Below are 20067 nucleotides of genomic sequence, written 5' to 3'. Positions count from 1 at the left end.
TAGAAGGGGGTGGCATAGAGCCTACTGTCTGAGGTCGTGCGAGAAGCAAACACGCCCCCGTTCCGATGATGCTCTGCTTGCGCTGACCCTCCAACCTCAGGCCCCAGTCTGACAATTAACCTGTGATCCTCGGGTCCCCCGGGGTGTAGGGCGGTCACTTCCTCATGTGTCCACGTGGCTGTTCCTGTTAGATGGGATGATGAAGCAGGAGATAATGTCTCTCATGCTGTCCCTTCCCTTCCGTGGCCACCCCTTCCTGAGCCCGGGCTCTGCCAGGCGGGCTGCGGGCGGCCGGGGAGCTGTGCAGGGATGCAGACTCACCACTGCCACCCCAGGTCCTGCCGGTCAGCTGGGAGAGGCTGGGGGAGCTCCTGGCATTGCTCTGGCTCCCAGGGCACGAAGCATTTCCCTATTAAGGGTGTGTTGCGGGTTTCGGTGTGGTGATACTTCCCAGGTGCAGCAGGAGTGTGGGCTGGAAGGCCAGACCCCCAGTTAGTGTCAGGGAAGCCGAGGACCCCAAGGTGGTGTCTCAGGCGGTATGGTGAGAGTGACGCATGCAGCCCCTGGGGCCCATTGCTCAAGGTCAAGTCCCTGTTCTGCTGTGCCTGCGGTGGGCCTCGGGCCAGTATGCTAGCCCCCTGAGCTCCGGCGTCTGTGAATGTGGGATTGGGCTAAGGGTAGTAGCCGTCCCAGACAGCTGCTGGAAGGGCGGGCGTGATCGTGGGTCTCTGACCCTGGAAGCAGCCCCACTAAAGTGCCGTGAGAGCTGCCCAGCACGTGTGAAGTGCGATCCGAGCGCTAGACATGGCTATTATTACTATCATCGTTGTTGTTAGTGGCAAAGAAATGGTCTCCGAAGGCCAACTGTTTCCTGTTTGGGCGACACTGGGCAGCTTACCTCGCTTTTCGTCCGCTGGGGAAGACTGTTGTGAGGGTCGGCCGAACAGAATGGTCAGGGGCCAGTGGGAGGTAATGGCAGAGGAAGGAGCCACAGGACAAGGGGAAGGGGCAGTGCTGGGAGCAGGGACAAGGAGTAGCTGCCTCCAGCCTGACCTCACCCCTACCTTGTGTTTTTTCACTTTTTATCACTTACTATTTTTGTTTTTGCAACACTTACACAAGCATGTTCTTGTTAGGAAAACACAGTCACTCTCTGATACAAAGTAAAAAGCCAGAGCTCCCCTCCTCCCTCTACTCCCTAAAGGCCAGCCCTGTCCCTGATACCTGTGCTGACCTGCCTGCTTGTGCTCACCTGTCTGTCTGCCCTGCAGGGAGGAGGTGCGGGAAAACTGCGTGCGGTGGCGGAAGAGGTTCACCTTCGTGTGTAAGATGAGCGCCAACCCGGCCACCGGCTTGCTGGACCCCTGCATCTTCCGTGTGTCGGTGCGCAAGGTGAGGCTGGGCTCCGGGCTGGGGCGGGGGGCTGCGGGCCCAAGGCCAAGGCGGCGGGTGTGAGGCCGCTGGTCCAGTGGCTTTAGGCCCATCCCCTGACCTGTCCCCTTGAGAGAGCATGGAATGAGTCGCTCTGCCCCTTGGTTTGTCTTCCCCCCGCCAGCAGTCAGATTTGGTGTGGGGTGGGAGGCACCTGGGGAGATGCCTGAGATCACTTGGATTCCCCAGTTACGCTGCTGCTTGTGTCTCTGTCTCTCTGTGCAGGAGCTGAAAGGCGGGAAGGCTTATTCCAAGGTGAGTGGGGCTGTGAAGGGATAGTGGGGTGGAACAGGCATGAGAGAAGCTCCCAGAAGAACTTCCAGCCCCTTCTCTGCCCCGAACAGGAGACACTCAGCTCTGCATGAGATGTATTGTTTTTTGGAAATGTCTTTATTGCTTGTCTTTGCACTTAATATAAAGGTCCCATGTGCTTGTCACAACACAAATGGCACAGAAGTTTGGAGTGAAAAGGGAAGTTTCCACCCCCTTCCCCTGTAGGCTTCCTCCCCAGATCCCATCCTTGGGTTCGTTAAGGTCTCTCCAGACCATTTAAGGAAAAGAAAGTTAGGAAATACACAGAGCAGCGAATAAAACATACGCGCGTGTGGGTCAGAGGAGTATGGAATGAGCTCCCCGTACGTGTACCTATGTGCACGCAGACAGTGGGATCTTTAAATACACAAAAGGGACTTGTTCTGAACAGATTCGACAGCGTGGTTTCCGCTTGCTGGTACACCGTGGGCATGTTTTCACATCCTCACAAATTCCTTTTGCCATCTAACAGAGGCAGCATCCCCTTGTACGGCTGGGTGCTGGGTACTCCGCCAGCCCCCGCTGTCGCACGTCTGTGTTGTTGCCATTTGCATGGCACCCCCTGGGAAAAGTGAGAAAAGGCGGCTCCGGAAGGGTCACCTCTGGCTTTGAATAAGCCTGCTCTGCCCTCGACCCCCTTCGTGGTGGGGACTCACAGCCCACCCTCTGTGGCCCCTGGGAGGCGGCCTGGTAGCAGGGGATGGGCTCAGTCCGGAGGGGAAATGCCTTTGCCTCACCTCGCCCTGCGTGGAAGGCGTGTCCCTTCCCACTGACCAGAGCTCAGGAAGCTCAGCATTCTGGGCTGTGCACTCTGCCCTGGGCAGGGTGGCTAGAACTGGGCTGTGGAAGGTGCCACCAGAGTGGAAATTTCTCCTGCCACTAATTCACATGGGCAGGGACAGCTGCCCAGAAGGAACTACTGGCAGACGCTTAGCAGGTGCCTGGCACGTGTCAGACCTGCAGGCCCTTCCACTCTGTCCTGTAGTCAAACGCCCTCACCAGGCCCTGCTCCCGTTCTCCAGGGAAGGAAGCCGGGGCTCAGAGGGGCGGCTGGACTTGGTGCTGGTAGGGCCTGGTCTTGGGCCTGGCTCTGCGGGTTAGGCGGTGTGGGGCCCTGGGGAAGTCACTTATCCAGAACCTTAGTTTCCTTCTCTGCCAAACGGGGGTCCCTGTGACTTGATGGCAGGGCTAGGATGTGAACCCCCTAAACCTCTAATTCTAGCATGTGTGCCCCTAAACTCTGCCGTGGAGACTTGCATGCAGCAGGTGGTCAGTAAATGCCACTTGTTGCTTTGCTTGTCCCCCCCCCAAGTCCCTAATCCCAGCACCCCCTGCCTTAACTCAGTTTCCTGCCCACAGGTCTGGAGACCTGGCTTCTATCGAAGGCTTTCTTAACTCCTACACTCTGTTCTCAAACGTTCTCCCACCTCCCTCTGTGTCTCTGGTGCCTCTCTCTGCGTCCCAGAACAGCCAGGTGTTCCCACCAGCCCCCACTCCAACCTCCATGAGGGACTCCTGCCCTCCCACCTCCCCCCCACGCCATACCAAGTTCCCACGGGCCTTTCCTCCCCCCTGCGTGCTGGCCTGGCGGCTCCCACAGCACAGCCTTGTTTCCCAGGGAACAATGCCTCTGTGTCACAGACAACAATGTCCTTTCATCTCAGGCGCTGCCCTAGTGCACGCTGGGACGTGGCACAAAGGGCGCTTTGTGCGGCTCAGGGATGTGAGCCCCAGACCAGCCTCTGTCCTTGGGTGCCATTATGCAACACTCAGTCTGGGCTGTGGGGCGGGCCCGGGGGATCTGCCTGCCCCCCCCCAACCTTGACAAGTTAACCCTTGTGCTGCCCGCTGTGCGCCCGCACCCCCTGCAGCTTCCCACACTCTCCTCTGTCCCTCCCAGCTGGGCTTCGCCGACTTGAACCTGGCCGAGTTCGCAGGCTCAGGCTCCACAGTGCGCTGCTGCCTGCTGGAGGGATATGACACGAAGAACACCCGTCAGGACAACTCCATCCTCAAGGTACCAGGGTCCCCCACCACCTCTTCTGCCTCTTTTACTAAAGGAGCCCGGCAGACCTGCCCCCATCCTCTGGGGGGTTGTGAAAAATACGGATTCCTAGCCCAGACACTAGGAAGACGTGGTCCCAGGGTCAGGAAACCACCCTCAGAAGCCTGGCTCTGCCACTGGCCTCAGTTTCCCCATCTTTAATTGGGGGGCCGGTGGGGGGGGACCCCAGCGGTCTCGTTAAGGGTTTGATGAGCACTTTTGGTGAGATGAGCATCCCCAGGTGTTTGCCACCTCGCATCTCATGACACCTGACAGCCCCATCGGGTGTGGTTTGGTCCCAGTTTTGCGTAGGAGGGGGTCAGGGCACAGAGGTCAGATCATTTGCCTGGGGGTCACAGGCAGAACTGATGCTTGGCCCCCAACTGTTTGACTCCACGGTCCAGCTCCCAACCATTGCCCCATGTGACACCAGACTGCCTGAGCTCACAGTGGAGGGTCAGTGTGGAAGAACTTGCCATCCCTTGAGCCGGGCAGACCGAGGTATTTCCTCCGAGAGCCCAGCCACAGGCAGGTTTCCGGCGGCCAGGGCAGCTCCCTCCCTCCAGGCAGCTGGCTCTCTGGCCTCTCAGGACAGAGCTATCTGGGCATCTGCCACGGCCAGCACACCTCTCTTCCTCGTCCCCACACCCTTCCACCCGATTGAGAAAACAGTCTTGTCCTAACCACACCTCTGCGAGCTGACCCAGCGGGAACGTGTTGTGCTCAAAGCAGAGCCAGGCAGAGGTGGTGGCCTGGGGTGCTGCAGCCCCTAGGCCCTTTGCAGAGACAACCAGAAGTACCCAAAAAGGTCCAGGCTAGTTGCGATGGGAGCCAGGACCTTTCAGTCTCACCCCACTGGCCCTGTGCACCCTTAGGCAAACCAGGGGGCCTAAGGGGGGGGGTTGCAGGTGGCTGCAAAGCCAGCTGCCTCACATCCTGTCTGCAGGGCTTTGGGCCCTTACTTCCCTTGAGTCTGTGTCTGGGTCCTGCTTCCCTCTCCTACAGCCTGGGGCCATCACCTACTTTGTAGGCACTATCACAGCCAGATGAAATAATTCATTAAAAAAAAAAAAGAAAAACAGTCTCAGGGGGTGCCTCGCTGGCTCAGTCTTAGAGCATGTGACACTTGATCTCTGGGTCATGAATTCGAGCCCCACATTGGGTGTAGAGCTTACTTAAAACAACAAAAACCTCAGCCCAACGATCTCCATTTTTGTCAGTGTTGGCACTGGGCTTATGAGTACCCATTTCTTTTTTTTTTTTTTTTTTTAATTTTTTTTAACGTTTTATTTATTTTTGAGAGAGACAGAGTACGAGCCGGGGAGAGGCAGAGAGAACAGGAGACAGAATCCACAAAGCAGGCTCCAGGCTCTGAGCTGTCAGCACAGAGCCCGACGCGGGGCTTGAACTCACAAACTGTGAGATCATGACCCGAGCCAAAGTCGGATGCTTAACCGACTGAGCCACCCAGGCGCCCCTGAGTACCCATTTCTTACCCCATCTCCCTCTTCCCGTCTCTCTATTTCAGCCCAGACTTGGGGACCCAGCCTTGCCTTGTTTGGTCCATTGATCTCTGCCCAGGTGCATGATGTCGAACTTCTGATGGCTTCTTGCTTTCCTTTACTCAACACGCTTTCACCAAGCCCCCGCCGTCCGCGTTGGGCTCTGTGGGCACCCCATCTCCCACTCCCACCCACCATGTTGTGCCTGGTGAACCCCCTCCCTACCAGGTGGGCTTCGTGAGCCTCCCTCATGCCTGCCTGCCTGCCTGCCGTGTGGAGCTCGCATACCTTTGCCCACACTGAGGCCATGAGCAGGCCCTGAGGCTGGAGAGGGACTGTAGCCCCCTCCTCGTCACAGTGTTAAAGTCACAGTAGCTAACTTTTTCTGCTTGCCCTCACTGTGTGCCTGGTGCCAAAGCATGCCAAGCCTCATCTCCCCGAGTCCCCTCCACTGTCTCAGGAGACGGGTGTCAGGAGCGGTTCTGTCCTCCACCCACGGAAACGGGGGCTCGGTGCGGTTCGGTGGCTTTGCCGGGGCCAGCGAGGGGCAGAGACAGGATCAGAGGCCAGCCCATCTGAAGCCAGAGCAGGTGGACCGCAGGGAGGCCCCTGGGCCGGGGGGTGGCCATGGTGTGGCTGATCTCTCCCTCTGTGCAGGTCACCATCGGAATGCTCCTGCTCTCCGGAGACCCCTGCTTTAAGACGTGAGTGTGGGCACAGGCTGTGGGGGGCCACACAGGGACTCTTCCCACCTCGGGGCTCTTGGGCTCCCCTGTCTTTGACCCCGAACATGGGGCACCCCAGTCACAGCCATCTTTCCTCCCCAGGCCGCCGTCCACCGCCAAGTCCATCTCCGTCCCGGGCCAGGACTCTTCCCTGCAGCTGACGCGCAAGGGTGGTGGGACCGGCAGCGGCGGCGGTGGCACCAACTCCCTGACGGGATCCCGGCCCCCCAAGGCGAGGCCCACCATCCTCAGCTCAGGTGCCACTCTCCACCTGCCCTGCTCCTCCCTGTGGCCCAAGGCTCAGCTCAGTCTCCCCAGGTCCCAAGGGGGACGCTTGCTGAGAAGACAGAGGTGTTGGGATGGCGTTTACACCGGTCCATGCTTCCAGTGGGCCGAAGTCTCAGCCCCTCCTGCATGCCGGGCGCTGTGCTGGGCCCCCCAGGATCACAGCAGTGTCCTGACCTCGAGGCCCCGTCTTTCAGGAGAGACAGAAGTCAGTCCGGCGGTAAATAAGTCCATGTCACCTTCAGGTGTGACAAGAGCTGTGACGGGCACTGGAAGCATCTGCCTGGGAACAATCATGGAAGCCTCCCTGAAGAGGTGGCATTTGAGCCGAATCCGAGGTGTGGGGTGCGGGGCAATGTTCCTGGCAGAGGGATGTGCCGTGAGCGCTTCTCTCCCGCTTGCTGCCTGACCAGGACTGGCCATTTTGCCTCTCCAGTCTCAGCATCCTCCCCTGACTAATGGGATCAGCCATAGTAACTACATCCTGGGTTGCTTTGGAGATTACCCTTGCCTGGCACACAGTAGGTACTCTATATATTTCCCAGCACTGGCTTTCTATTAAATTACCGTTATTACTAACGTCATAAAAAGTGCAGATGCCTGAATCCCCAGAGGAGACAGCCTGGCCATTAGGATAAGGAAGGGCTACGGGAGAGGAGGCTCCAGCCTCCCCCGCCACCCCGTGTCTAGTGCTGTGCATGGTGAAGCGGGGCCCCTGAGTACCAGCCTTGTACAAGGACCCCGTCCCTGGGGGTGAGCCCGGAGCTGGGAGGCAGACTAAGCTGATTAGTGAGCAGGGCAGCACCTGCCGCCCTCATTTGCACCATGAGAGCAATTAGAGAGGGTGCTGGGCCTCCAGCAGCTCAGCGGAAGTTTGCTGAGTGATTCTACCCCCAGGGCGGCTGGGAGCAGAGAGGGCCCTGACCTCAAGGGCCAGCTTTCTTCCGCTCCCATTTTTCCTGTAGACTCAGTCAGGTAAGGCCTAGAACTGAAAGCCCGCCTCGGGCTGGAAACTGCTCACAAGGTTAAGGGCTTCCCTATGCCATCGCTCTCTCCAGCTTCTGGACCAGGCCACCCCAGTGTAGACGGTGCCTGTTGTACCGAGAAGAGGTGCCTCTCCCAGGCAGGGTGGGGATTTGAGCCCCCACGTGCCTCTTAACTGGTTTTCTACCCATCTCCTCCTGCAACCCCCACCCCATCTGCAGAGCACCTGTTTTGAGAAGCCCTGTGGCTTTGGGTGGGGACACAGGCAGGACTGGGGTCCAGCCTGTGGCCTGGTGTGCTGTTCTCTGAGGAGGAGATGGACGAGATGAGTCCTTCCTTCCTGTGACCAGAACTGGTGGGCAGGCACTCGTGGAGCCCTGAGTGGATCCCGCCTGGGCCCCTTGTGCCTCCTGCTGGCGAGTGCCAACAAGTTTGTTTCCGAAGTTGGGCTTATGGGTGACTTGTGACAGGACTGTCAGCCACTCCCCATTCCCCTTATTCCTTCCACTCTGGCTCTACTGACCTAGGCTCATTAAAGCCTCGGGGCCTTTGCTTCTGCTGTTCCTCTGTGTGGAAGGTTCTTTCCCTGATGCTTTATGTGGCTCGTTCCCTCCCATGCCTCCTGAAGGCCTCCCATTAAGGCCCTCTCCTCAGAGAAGACTTCCCTGATCCCAGACTGGGTCAGACCCCCGCACACACTGCTCCCTGTTCTGTAACACGCACCTCAGTTGTGGTTAATTGTGGGTCATTATTCAACATTCTCCCTTCCCACTGGCCTGTGATATCATCTCCCATCTACGGCCCCCGGTAGAGAACCCTGTGCAGAGGTGGTCCCCACGGATGTTTGTGGAATGGACAGACCTGGGCTCCAGCGGTGAACTGTGGCGGCAGTAGAACTCAGCTTTTCAGTCTGTTAAATGGGAAACCCTCAGTGCGCCCCCCACCCCCCACCCTGACCCAGTGAGAGGACGTGTGTGAATGGCAGGGGCCGGCACCGCTGGTAAGCCTATCTCCTCCCCGCCTTCCAGGGGTGCCAGAGGAGGCCGAACAGAACCTGTCCAGCCCCGAGGAGGTGTTCCACTCCGGTCACTCCCGCAACTCCAGCTACGCCAGTCAGCAGTCCAAGATCTCTGGTGAGTGCCCGCCTGGCTCCATGCCCCTGGCCCTCCACCTCCCTGGCTGGCCCCTGTAACGAGCCTCCCCAAACGCCCACCAGGCTACAGCACAGAACACTCGCGCTCCTCCAGCCTCTCGGACTTGACGCACCGCCGCAACACGTCGACGAGCAGCAGCGCCTCGGGCGGCCTCAGCATGACTGTGGAGGGCCCCGAGGGCGGGGAGCGGGAGCACCGGCCCCCCGAGAAGCCGCCGCGGCCGCCCCGGCCCCCGCATCTGTCTGACCGTTCGTTTCGGTGAGCACAGCGCTCCTGGAGAGCATACCCGTCTCGGGGGCACCCTGAACCTCTGCTTCTTTACCTGTGACACGGGGACAGCAGGGTCCCCCACCCCAGAGGGTTGGATGGTGATGATTCAGCCAGTGGATGTACATGCAAGGCATGGCCTGGGCCTGGCATGCACGTGCTGTCGTGTGTGCCTTGGTGTACCTAGGTCCCTGGTCTACACGCCGTGCAGCCTCTCGGAGGCTACGAGGTTAGGTAACCTCTCAGAGCCTCCGGGTCGGCATCCATAAAACCAGGTCATGGCACCTGCCCTGCGGGCCGAGGTGAGGGCTGAAGGAACACAGTTGGGATCACATCCTCACGTGCACTCAGAGCAGCCTCAGTGCTGCAGGTGCTCCGGTGTCCTCCTTGTGCCTGTCGCTGGCCGGACTGCTGTGACTCTGCCCTGCTTTGCCCCACCCCAGGCGGAAGAAGGACTCCGTGGAGAGTCACCCGACCTGGGTGGATGACACTCGGATCGATGCAGATGACATCGTGGAGAAGATCATGCAAAGCCAAGACTTTACGGACGGCAGCAACACTGAGGGTGAGCTGCCGGCACGGGGAGGACCGGGGGACGATGTCACCTGTTCCAGGGGTCCCCTGGCTGCCCCTGCCCCACTCAGCCTCCATCCTCCCCTGTGTCCCCACAGACAGCAACCTCCGGCTGTTTGTGAGCCGTGATGGCTCTACCACGCTGAGTGGCATCCAGCTGGCCAACAGGTAAGGGTGACAGTTTGGGGATGGGTCACTAGGGTGGCCATGGGGAACAGGGGTGAGAGCAAGGTCTCTGCAGACACTGACCTGGCTTTGAATGCCGGTTCTTATCACCACGTTGTGACCTTGGACCAGTCACTTCTCTGAACCTCAGTTTCCTTATCCGTCAAATGGTGTGGACCACACCGTCTCCACCTAGAAACCTGGGACAACCTGCAGGGGCTGGTTCTGAGGGTTGCAAGGATAGCCTTGGAAAGTGCCTAGCACAGGGCTTGGCACACAGCAGGGGCTTTATCCGTCTCTATTTTGCCCTCTGCTTTTCCCTTCCTTCTGGATCTGAGAACCCCTAAAAATGATGCTGCTGACTCATTTTATTTATTGAACAAATATTTATTGAGCACCAGCTATGCACCAAGCACTGAGCTAGGTGCTGGGGATGCAACAGTGAGCAGCACAGATCTGTGCCTGCCTAATGTTTACATATGAGGGGGTGGTAGGACCAAACTTGGGCTTCAGGTCTGCAGTTTATAGAGGGCCTTCTTGTGATCATTTATTTATTTGTAGCATGTTTACTGGCTCACTGAATGAACGAGCAGAGGAGCTTCCCGTGTGCAGGGTCGTCCTGAGGCCTTTCCCCCCGTTCCTGTGGGCCGGATGGGAAAGTGCACATCTAACATCTAGGTTCCGGGGTGTGGGGGGACGTGGCTGAGCTGCCCAGGCGCCCGGCACCTTCCCTCTGGTGCTGCTATGCTGACACCTGCTGGCTGAGGCTTGAAATTGCAGCTGCCTTTCCTGGTGGCTTCCTGGGCTGTCCCGGGTAAGGTGGGCAAGAGGAAAACAGGATGCCTCCTTGGAGGTTTGTAAACACCACCCCCTAACCCCCTATGACAGTGAGGATATGGGGGATGGGAGAAACCAATTTAATCAGGAGCAAGGTCTTAGCAGAGCTGCACCCCAAGCCCTGAATGTCCACGACCCTGTGGCTGGGTGGGCCTGGCTTCCGCGGGGGAAAAAAAAAGCCAACCAGGCTCCCTGACCTTCTGCTGTCTTCTTGGTAAGCCTCATGATCCCTCTGCACCTCAGTGCCTTCATCTGTCAAGTGGGGTGGAGTGAAGTCTTTCCCTGCCAGGGCTGCTATGAGGATGGGTGCAGCACACCCCCGAGTGTAAGCCACTGGTGCTCAGGAAGGGCTCAGGCGCGGCCCGTAGCAGCTCTGAGGTCCCACAGACTCCGATACTCACCATCTGTGTTGCCCTAGGCAGGTGACTCAACTTCCCTGAGCTTCGGTTTACCCCTCTGTGAAACAGGGCCAGTTAGTTACTGTGCCAACTCGTGGGGTGCTTACAAGGGCCTGCCCCGGAAGAGCGTCTAGGAGGATAAGCTGACCTGTTTCTCCCCTCCCCTCCCCTGCAGGGTCTCCTCTGGGGTCTATGAGCCTGTCGTAATCGAAAGCCATTGAGGAGCGGGCGTCCAGCCTGGAGAAGGGCCCTGCCTTCGCGGGCATCCAGGCCCGCAGCATTCCACGAGGGACCTTCCGCTTCGGATCACCTTCCGCGCCACATCTCATCTGTGCCTCCTCCGTGCACTCCAGCCCCGCTCCTGCCCCAAAGCATCATTCCACTGTCCTCCCATCCATGCCGGGACCCTCCTGGCCTGCCAGGCCCCGGGCACCACTGTGAATATTCTCCTCTGAACCACTAGGGGGGCAGGCCATGCAGGCCCACGAAGCAGGTGGACAAGACCAAGATGGCCGGGACTGCCCCGCTGGAGACCAATTGGGCCCCTCAGTGGGGACATGCAGTGGCATCTCCGCGCGGGATGCCTGTGGCTGAAGGGCCTCTTGCCCCGTGTCCCTGCTCACCCCGGGAGCATTGGCTCAGCCGTGCCCTGGCAGGGCCTTGCTCCACCACCCCCTTGCCCTTGGGAGGGCCGGTCCACCCCCAGAGTCCCGCCACCATGGCTCCCTGACTGCTTAGTGCTTCAGCTGTCCCTTCCCTGTGTCCTGGGGGACCCGCTGGCGGCCTTCTCCTGGGAACCAAGACCACCCACGCTCCACATTGAGACCCCCTTCCCCCAACGAATGTTCTCCTGCTGCCCCGGCAGCCTGCACTTTGCACATGCTCGTCTCCAGCACAGCCCCCCTGGCCCTTGCCTGCCTTTCCCTTGAGCCCTTCGCAAGGATTCCCTGGCACTGCCTGCTGTGCAGCCAGCGCCTGCCTCTAGCGGTCCGGCTGGAACGTGGCACCGCCTCTCCCCCTGTTTAGCTCCAGCTCAGGCCTGAGCCCATGTCGAGAAAGGTCTGAGCATCGATGGTGGCTCACCTCTGCTCGGGGCTGGATCCTGAGCAGCTGGTTTCCTGTAGGAAGCCAGGGAAGGTGCCTCCCAAACCCTTAGAGGTTGAGAGTCTGGCTGGGCTGGGCTTGGCAAGCAAAGCCCCCTCTCCCTCCCCGCAGGGTCAGCTAGCCCAGGCTGGGGCCGATGCTGAGAGGCAGGTAGGCTGTGACCGGACTGGCCCGGAGCTGGCTTCCTGGCCAGAAAAGCCTCAGCCCTCCTCTGGAAGCATCCCTCTCTCTGGGCGAAGGCGAGGTGGGGAGCAGTCTGGCCCTGCCCCCACCCCTCGCTAAAGCCTCTGCTGTCTGCACCCCACCCCTCCCGTCTTCCTTACTTGCTTGAAAATGGGTTCTGGCTGCCAGCCAGTCCCTGGACAGACTTCCCTGCCACCCTGAAATTTCACTTATTTTGTGTGAACCCAGCAGGCTGGTGTTTACGTACTCCTATACCTTTTTTCTTTTTAACATTTCATTTCCTCTTTTCTTTCTTTTTCTTTCTTTCTCTTTCCTTTTTTTTTTTTTTTTTTTTGAGTTCACAGTTTGGTATTTTCTCCTCCCCCCGGTGAGGGGAGGTGGTTCTGTTCTCTGCCCTACCTGCTGGCTGGGTCCCAGCAGGACTAGGGATCTAGATGGGGGGAGGGGGGGCAGGATACTGGTTCTCTCCCTGGTGGGGTGCAGGTGCCGGTGGGGTGTCCTCCCCGGGCTGGGAGGGCTCCTTGCCCTTATGCTCCAGCTGGCAAGAATTGGAGCCTTTGTCTTGGAACCTCCTGGCCTTGGGAGGGGAGCATTTCTAGGATTCGCTGTCATTGTTTTTAATCCCCTAACTCTTAGAAACTGAATGTGAGGAGGCTCTTGCTAAGACAGGACAGAGTACTTGCTGTGGCTGGAGAGGGCTCTGGTTAGCCCTGCGGGTCCCTTCCTGCCCCGCAGGCACCTGGCGCTTTACAAGGAAGCCGGCTGTGCAGTCTCCAGGTGAAGTGACCCCCAGAAAACGGGAGAGCCCTCTCCTTCCCTTCTGTGTCTGCGTGACCTCTTGCCCAATGGGGAAGCGCATTCAGGGTGTATTTGGGGTCTGGCTCAAAGTTCCGGGCTTCAGGCATAAAACAGCCAGTTCTGGTGCTGTTGGGACTCCCCCGAACCCCAGCCCCACCCAAGTCGAGCTCTGGGCTTGACAGACACCCCAGAAGCAGACAGAGCCTGCCACATTCTTCCATGCCAGTCTCTGGGCCAGGGTAATTGGACTGAGAATTCGGCCACATCCAAATTAACACTAGCTGGAGCCAGAGGCCTGGAGCCCTTTCTTCAATCTCTGGTCTTCTCGAGCTCGGTGAATTCCCGCCAGGCACCCACAGCTCCTGGACGTAAAGTGCTATATATAGAGAAAGACTATATTAGAGATATTTTTGGAAAGGAATCAGTCTATGCAATGCCAGTTTGGAATCTTCTTGAAAGACAGTTTAACGTTTTTACTAGGAGATTTAAAGAAAATAAAAGTCTACAATATTTTTAGGTTATTTTTTTTGTGGTCACCCCAAACTGACCACATGGTGTGGTCTGCTGGGATGGAGATCTTCTGTGTTCTCCTCTCTCTTAGAGGGTTGAGCTGGGAAATGGGGGGGTGGGAGGGGGTATCTTTTTTTTTTTTTTTTCTTTTTTAATCCCCTCCTTTCTAACAGAATGTTGCCGCCACCACCGCCCCTTATTCAGAAGGCTGTGTTTGTATCTCTGTCTCCCGGCTTCTGTTGTAGAAAATCACATTGTAAGGGGAAATCAGCCTAGTGTCAGTGTCTTGGTTGGGGGAAAAAAAATTAAATGTCGCAATTTTTGTTTGTTATGGCATGTTGGGTTTTGTTTGTTTCACCACGTGGTCAGCATCAGAAGAAAGCCAGATGTGCAGGTGGGCATCCGGGAATGGGGGAAGGTGTAGGTGGCCTGGGTTCTCCCTGTCCTGGCTGCCATCAAAATTATTACCACCTTTATTACTCCAGATTCCTGGGGAGGAAACTGAGGCCCAGGAAGGCAGTTTCTTGCCAGTCTCACACCTACTAAGTGGCAGCTCTGATCTCAGGGCACAAGTTCTAACCACTGGACTTCCTCAGCTGTAAATGAGCTGGCGGATGAAAATGGGTGTACAGCCTGACACGGGAGGTACTGAGTTTGTTCCCAACTCCTCTCGAGCCCCAGGCCACAACTGTCTCCAGGCCCAGGCCCCTCACTTCCTGTCCCCCACACTCAAGTTACACAGGAGCCAGCAGCTTGGCCAAGCTCTGAGAAGGGCAAGGCACCCTGGCCTTTAATTAGCTCAGAAGTGGCAGGAAGCCTCCGCGGCCGTGGACAGGCCAGAAGGGACCAGACCACAGGCCTCCTCCCCACTGCAGCATGACCTCGTCTGCACCCCTTCTCTGGGCTGACCCCCACTCATGGCCCCTTTAAACCCTGGAGGCTGATTTTGAGTCTCTTCGTCTGTTCTGCACGGCACACCTGGGGAGGGAAGAGTCGGCCCCTGGCTGAGGCCAAAGTCTGTCCTGAGATGGAGAGGGAAGTCCCTGGGCTGTAGGCCAAGAAGAGTTGCTCCTATCATCTTCGAAGGGTGCAGCCCCCACAGGGACCGGCTCAGGTGACCCAAGGAGTCACGCCGCCAGCAGGAGCAAATCACGCCAGGTTCAGACACATCTCTGCAAGTCTGTCTGCCCATCCTCCCGCCCCTCGTTCTGGGCACTAGGGATACAGCAGTGACCACAGACCCCATCCCCAGGGAGCCCACAGGCCAGTTCAACAAGTACATGAGCGAATGAAAACTCAGTGACAAGCGTTAGCTCGGAGACACACCGGGGGCTGTGGAGCACAGGGGAGGGAACCCCTGCCCGGCTGTCAAGGGGCTTCCCTAGGACGTGTGGCATCCCACTGAGACCCGATGGGTGAGGAGCAGGTAGCCAGCCCCTCGAGCTGTGGCAAGACAGTGTTCCAGACTGGGGAAGGACCTGCGTGGGGGCTCAGCCCAAGACCTGTCTGTGCTGCTGCCTGGGCTGCAGGGACACGCAGGGCCCAACAGGCAAATGGTGAGGAAACGGAGGATCACCCTGACCTCATCCCCGCAGTGAAGAGAAGACACCAGAAAGGGTCTCCTGGGAAGCCAGGCGACGGGAAGGGGGCACTCCCCTCACAGCCAATGAGAATCCTCCTCATCCCTGGGGACGCGGGCTCACCCACCCTCCCTCCTCCTCCCACCCCAGGTGGGGCAATGAACACCCTCTGCACCCCTGTCGACAATTAGGGCCTCGGGACTAGGAAATGGGTGCCGGTCTCGGCCTCACCACTGATTCGAATTGTGATCTGCAAGTCTTCTGAGCCTCATTTTCCCCATCTGCAAAATGGGACTTCTGACCTCCCACGCCATCCCCGCTCTGGGTTTGGGATCCTGGGATATTTAGAGATGGAGTTTTTCTTCTGGGGCGTGTTCGACAGGACGGATGGGATGAGTGCCAGCCAGTCTGGATCCTCCCACTCGTTTCCATTCACTAGAAAGCGTCTGGGAACAGCGTGTCCCACAATGCCCTTGGAAACTACATTTCCCGACATGCGAAGGGGGGGGGGGGGCGCGGCACCCTCCTGTCTTGGGATACGTAGTCCCGGGCCCGCTTAAAGACTACGACTCCCAGCGTGCCCCGCGGCCCAAGGCCAGAAGGGCCCGGACCCGGAGCGCGCTGTGGCTTGCGGCTCCGGGGAGGGATCGCCGGCGAGATGGTGAGCACCGGACCGAGGGCGGGGGGCGGGAGGCGGCTGGGCGTGGGGTCTGGCGCGGAGCGGGGGCTTGGGCACTCGGAGCCGGGATGGCTCGCTCTCCCGCCGGCCCAGTGAAGGAGTGAAAATCCCGCGGCCCGGCAGTCGCCCAGCCCGCAAAGTGATACTCGTCAGGCCTGTCTGCGGCTGTTGAGTGAATGGGAAGCTTGGCGTAAGCAGGCTGCGACGCCACCCCGCCAGTAGTGCACCTAAAGGGGGAGTGACTTCGTCAGTTGAGCCCTCCTTTTCTCCAGGCCACGGGGACAGACCAGGTGGTGGGACTCGGCCTCGTCGCCATTAGCCTGATCATCTTCACCTACTACACCGCCTGGGTGATTCTCTTGGTATGTGTGCTGCCCCCGCCCTCCGTCTTACCTTCCACCCCCGGATCTTGAAGCCGACCCCTAGCACCCATTTAAGCTGCTGTGTGCCGGGCACGGTGCTAGGCGGTTTACCTGCTTCGTCTCGTGAAATCTCCAGAACAGCGCTATGAGGACGATGCTAGAGGTGTCCCAGTGTATAGTTGAGGGAGCTAAGGCTCGGCGAGAACCGCTACCCTTAAGGCCCTTAACCACTACACTGTACGGCCCTGTTACTGATTTGCTTTTGCCTTTGATTGGAGTTCTAGTCCTTCCGGTTATCTTGCTCGCCCCTGGGCATGATGAATGCCAGCGGATTTTGTGAGGGCCTTTAGGTTTTTGTTTTTGTTTCTTTTTCTTGTTGGAAAATTGGTTGGTTACTGCTTAAGAGGCGCAGTGTGGTTGGAAGGCAAAATCTTGCAGAACTTTGGAGGGAAATGTTAGTAAAGAAAACCTGGAGCCCGCTTGAGAACTCCTCACGTGCCTTTGCCCGTGTTGTTGGGCTGTGAGTGGCTTAGGGCAAGTCCCTCCTCTTCTGTTCATTGCCGGGTCCCCAGCACCAACTTAGGGCAGGCACCAGGCAAGTGCCCACGGAACAACTGTTCAGTAAGTGAATGAAGGAAACAAACCCGAACTCCCCAAATACCGTCATCTTAAAGCAAAGCAGGTGCTATACCAGTGCACTGACTGGGGTCAGCCCCGGAGATGGAGGGGGTGGTGGTGTTTGGGCTTGAAGGCCTGGGCAAGACAAGGAATGCTCACCAGAGCTCTGCCCTCGATACCAGCCGTTCATTGACAGCCAACATGTCGTCCACAAGTACTTCCTGCCCCGGGCCTACGCTGTCGCCATCCCACTGGCCGCCGGCCTCCTGCTGCTCCTGTTTGTGGGTAAGTTATCACTCCCTCAACGCTGAGCAGGGCGTCTGCTGGGAGTTCCCACAACCCTCTCCCATCCCTGAACATGCTTCCCCATTTTGCCAGTTGCTGTCCACCTGCTTGAGGCTCCTTGCTGCGCCCCCCTCCCCCAGTTATCCCCTGGGATTTTCCTGTTCATCCTTCAAGACTGTCAGTCAGTAGCCCCTCTGGCCTTCCCTATGCCTCAGGCTCATTGGTCTCAAATGGGATGGCCCCAATGGGGTGTCTCCCTTTCCCACCCCCGCTCCCTCCACCACCACCACCATCATCACTCTGTGCGCACCTCGATCGCCTCTTACCCCTTCGTCACCCACTGGCTCATGATTCCTGCCCCTCTCTGTCTCCCCCGGGGTTGAGTGTGTGTCTTCAACATCATTATTATGTTGAAGCTCCTGGAACAGCTCCTGGAACAGGCTGTGGCCCTGAGCTGGTGCTCAAGAAAGCAGTTTGCATGAGTCACCTGGATGACTGGATGGTGGGGTGGGAGGTGGAAGTGGGTTAGGCAGGTGGGTGGGCGGACAGGTGGTTGATTGGGTGAGTAGACGGATCATTGGGTGGGTTTGTTCCCTGCAGAATCAAAAACACTAAACATGGCAAATTGCCCGGGGTAGGTGCTCTGGTGGTGTTTGTTGAACACATGTGGGTAGACGTGTGGCTTGCTGAAGGACCAGGGAGGTGATCCTGGCCTGGCGGGTGCTTGGGCCCGCGTGCGGGTCACTTCCACCATGCTGGGCCCTGCTCTGGCCTCCCAGCAGCCCCGAGCCCAGATCTCACGCGGCCTTTCTGGTCTGTGTATTCCAGGAGTGTTCATCACCTACGTGATGCTGAAGAACCAGAAAGTGACCAAAAAGGCTCAGTGAAGGCCCAGTGGGGCTGAGGCTGCCGGCCCTTCCTCTGCCTCCCCTCCAAAGGTGGGGGCACATGGGACGCATCCAGGCACCGCGGCCCCCCCCTCAAGCCTGGCTGCCCTGAACACATCCCGGTGGGATGGAGCTGTTTAGGACTGACCACACAGGCCTGCTCCTCCCCTGCTCAACCTTCCGGAAGCCAGGAGGGAGGATTACTTGGAAGCCTCCCTCTCACCCCTTTCTGGCTCAGGGCCTGAAAGATGCTGGTTGTCCCCACCTCACCTTCGGGCTCCCTGTCACCTTTTCCTCAGGGTCCCACCCTCTTGTGTCACTGTCCCTCTTGTCACCTGCTGATGTTGGACTTGGCAGGTTCTGAGGCGTCATGTGACCGTTCCCCACACGTCCTGCTCCTCATCAGAGGCAGCTTTCCCAGGTCTGACACAGCCCCAGGCCCCATGAGGACTTCTGGACCTGGAAAGCCTAAAGGGAGGACTGACAGGCCCTAGGGTTACCACCAGGCCTCGGGGCACATTAGGGTGGCCACAGGGGGCCCCCAGACCAACTGCTCCTCACAGAGGCCCAGTCCCCCAGCCCTGGCGCTAGCCTGCTGGGGAGAGCTGAACAATAAACACTGATGATGTGTCTGTCTCTGTGCTATCCCTGACCAGGGAAGCCGGGCTGCTCAGGAACTGGAGAGGGGCTGGTCTCAGGTCGGGAGACCCTGGTTTGTGCAATGAGGGTGCCTCAGGCGCCTCCCAGACTGTCCCTGTGCTGGACACAGGATCAAGTGGGGACTGAAACAGATGTGGATCCAGACAGGTGCAGCCCACAGATGGGAGCTCGGTGGGGGCATGGCAATGTGCCAGATGCCAACCACATCGGCCTGTACTGAGCCTCCCCTGTGCCAGCCCAGCTAGCGCGCACTAGTATTTTAGGGACCCTCAGGCCAGTCCCCTAAAAGGCCAAGTCCATTGTCCGTCTCTTATACCCAGCAGCCCAACCTAGCATGGCTCTGGGCAGTGAGAGCTGGAGGAACCAGAGCAGGGCTGGCTGTGGTCAGGTTGACTGATCTGGCGCAGGCCCAGCCCTGTCTCCGGGTAATCAACCCCGCCCCCCGCGCAGCCAAGGCTCCCGTCCACAGTTCCTAGTTTAAGGCTCTGTCACGCCTTGGATGTTCACTCTAGTCAGCAGAGGCGGCTCCCTCATCTGAGAACAGAGGCCGACTGCGGGCACACCTCCCCTTCCCTCCCCTGGCCCATCTTCCCCCCTGTCCTCCAGTCCAGGCAGAGCTACGACCTGGGCTTCGGGTTCTGTCCTCTCCCCCTGCTGTGACAGGAGTATCGTGTCTCTGATGGTCCCCCTCTCATTGGAACAACCACTGCCTCCCACTGGGGTCCTCCCTCGGTTTCATGAGCATCCCCAGGCCTCCATATAAAGGACTGTCCATCAACCGAGTAATTTCCTCCAGGTCTCTCCCCTTCGTAGCCAAATTCCGAAAAGGGGGTCCACATCTGCTGCCTGGATTTCCTCACCTTCACTGTGATCAGCATCCTTCCTGGAGGGCTAGATCCACTCCGACCACCAGTGACCCCATGTTAGTCTGTGACATCCCCCCGGACGCACCCTCAGATGCTCTCAGTGTCTGTGATGACCCATTCTCATACTCCTGCCTCATGCTCCGCTTCTGCCATGAGACAACATTGGGCTCTTTGGGACTCGGTCACGAGCCTTCTCCCCACATATCCTGGGTGGCCTTGTCCTCATCCCGGCTCGCCTCCCAAGCCCCGGTGTATTGCATATGCACCAGCTAACTGCCACTGGATGTCGTAGTGGCACCTCAGATGAAGCCTGTCATGATCTGAGCTCTCAGACGCCCCCTCAGCAATCTGGACCTCCCCTCATGCCTCGCCCCCTTCCGTGACTGGCATCGTCCTGTGACCCTGACCCCAGCCAGAAGCCTGGCAGACATCACTGCCCTTCCTTCTCCAAGCCCCCATCCGCATGACCTCACATCTTGGCAATTCTCCCCTTCTCTCCCTCCCCCACCCCAGTCACCTTCCTGATGCAAAGACACCATCCTCTACCCTAAGTCACCAAAAGATTCCTCATTCCCGCCCCCCGCCCACCCACTCTGGCTCCCTCCAATGTGACTATGCATGACAACCATGGCCTTTCTAGAACATCTGAGCGTCTTTCTCATACACATTTAGAATGCTTGTCTGGGTTCTTCACTCCCCTCCCTAAGATGGCCTAAGAGAGCCTGCATGGTCGCTTGTTCGATTCCTTCTCATTCCAGCTACCCTGGCTGGGATTCACTGAGGCCCTTTGCACATCCTACTCACATTGGTTCAACACATAATTGTGCAACACTGGTTTGTGCCAGGCACCAAGCCAAG

General features: G+C 58.4%; 2 protein-coding genes across 2 annotated transcripts in view; both read left to right on the top strand.

Annotated features, from left to right (window-relative positions):
- EEIG1 (estrogen-induced osteoclastogenesis regulator 1) overlaps positions 1-13274 on the top strand; it is a 34522-nt gene extending 21248 nt beyond the window's left edge. The window contains exons 2-11 of the mRNA XM_019421014.2: positions 1272-1392; positions 1657-1686; positions 3644-3760; positions 5947-5993; positions 6117-6271; positions 8312-8416; positions 8500-8695; positions 9148-9269; positions 9376-9445; positions 10853-13274. Of these exons, the coding sequence (XP_019276559.1) occupies positions 1272-1392; positions 1657-1686; positions 3644-3760; positions 5947-5993; positions 6117-6271; positions 8312-8416; positions 8500-8695; positions 9148-9269; positions 9376-9445; positions 10853-10898 (1009 nt within the window). The 3' untranslated portion in view covers positions 10899-13274. The remainder of the gene's footprint in view (positions 1-1271; positions 1393-1656; positions 1687-3643; positions 3761-5946; positions 5994-6116; positions 6272-8311; positions 8417-8499; positions 8696-9147; positions 9270-9375; positions 9446-10852) is intronic.
- A 2120-nt stretch (positions 13275-15394) lies between these two features.
- Positions 15395-18315, top strand: DPM2 (dolichyl-phosphate mannosyltransferase subunit 2, regulatory). Its single transcript, XM_019421021.2, has 4 exons — positions 15395-15513; positions 15804-15893; positions 16694-16796; positions 17625-18315. The coding sequence occupies exons 1-4, from the start codon at positions 15511-15513 to the stop codon at positions 17681-17683; spliced, it is 255 nt and encodes an 84-aa protein (XP_019276566.2). The 5' UTR covers positions 15395-15510; the 3' UTR covers positions 17684-18315.
- Positions 18316-20067: the final 1752 nt, after the last annotated feature.

Source organism: Panthera pardus, unplaced genomic scaffold (genome assembly GCF_024362965.1).
Source record: "Panthera pardus isolate Hobbes unplaced genomic scaffold, ASM2436296v1 HiC_scaffold_20, whole genome shotgun sequence".
NCBI classification, from domain to species: Eukaryota; Metazoa; Chordata; class Mammalia; order Carnivora; family Felidae; genus Panthera; species Panthera pardus.
This window is presented reverse-complemented; position numbering and strand designations above follow the sequence as displayed.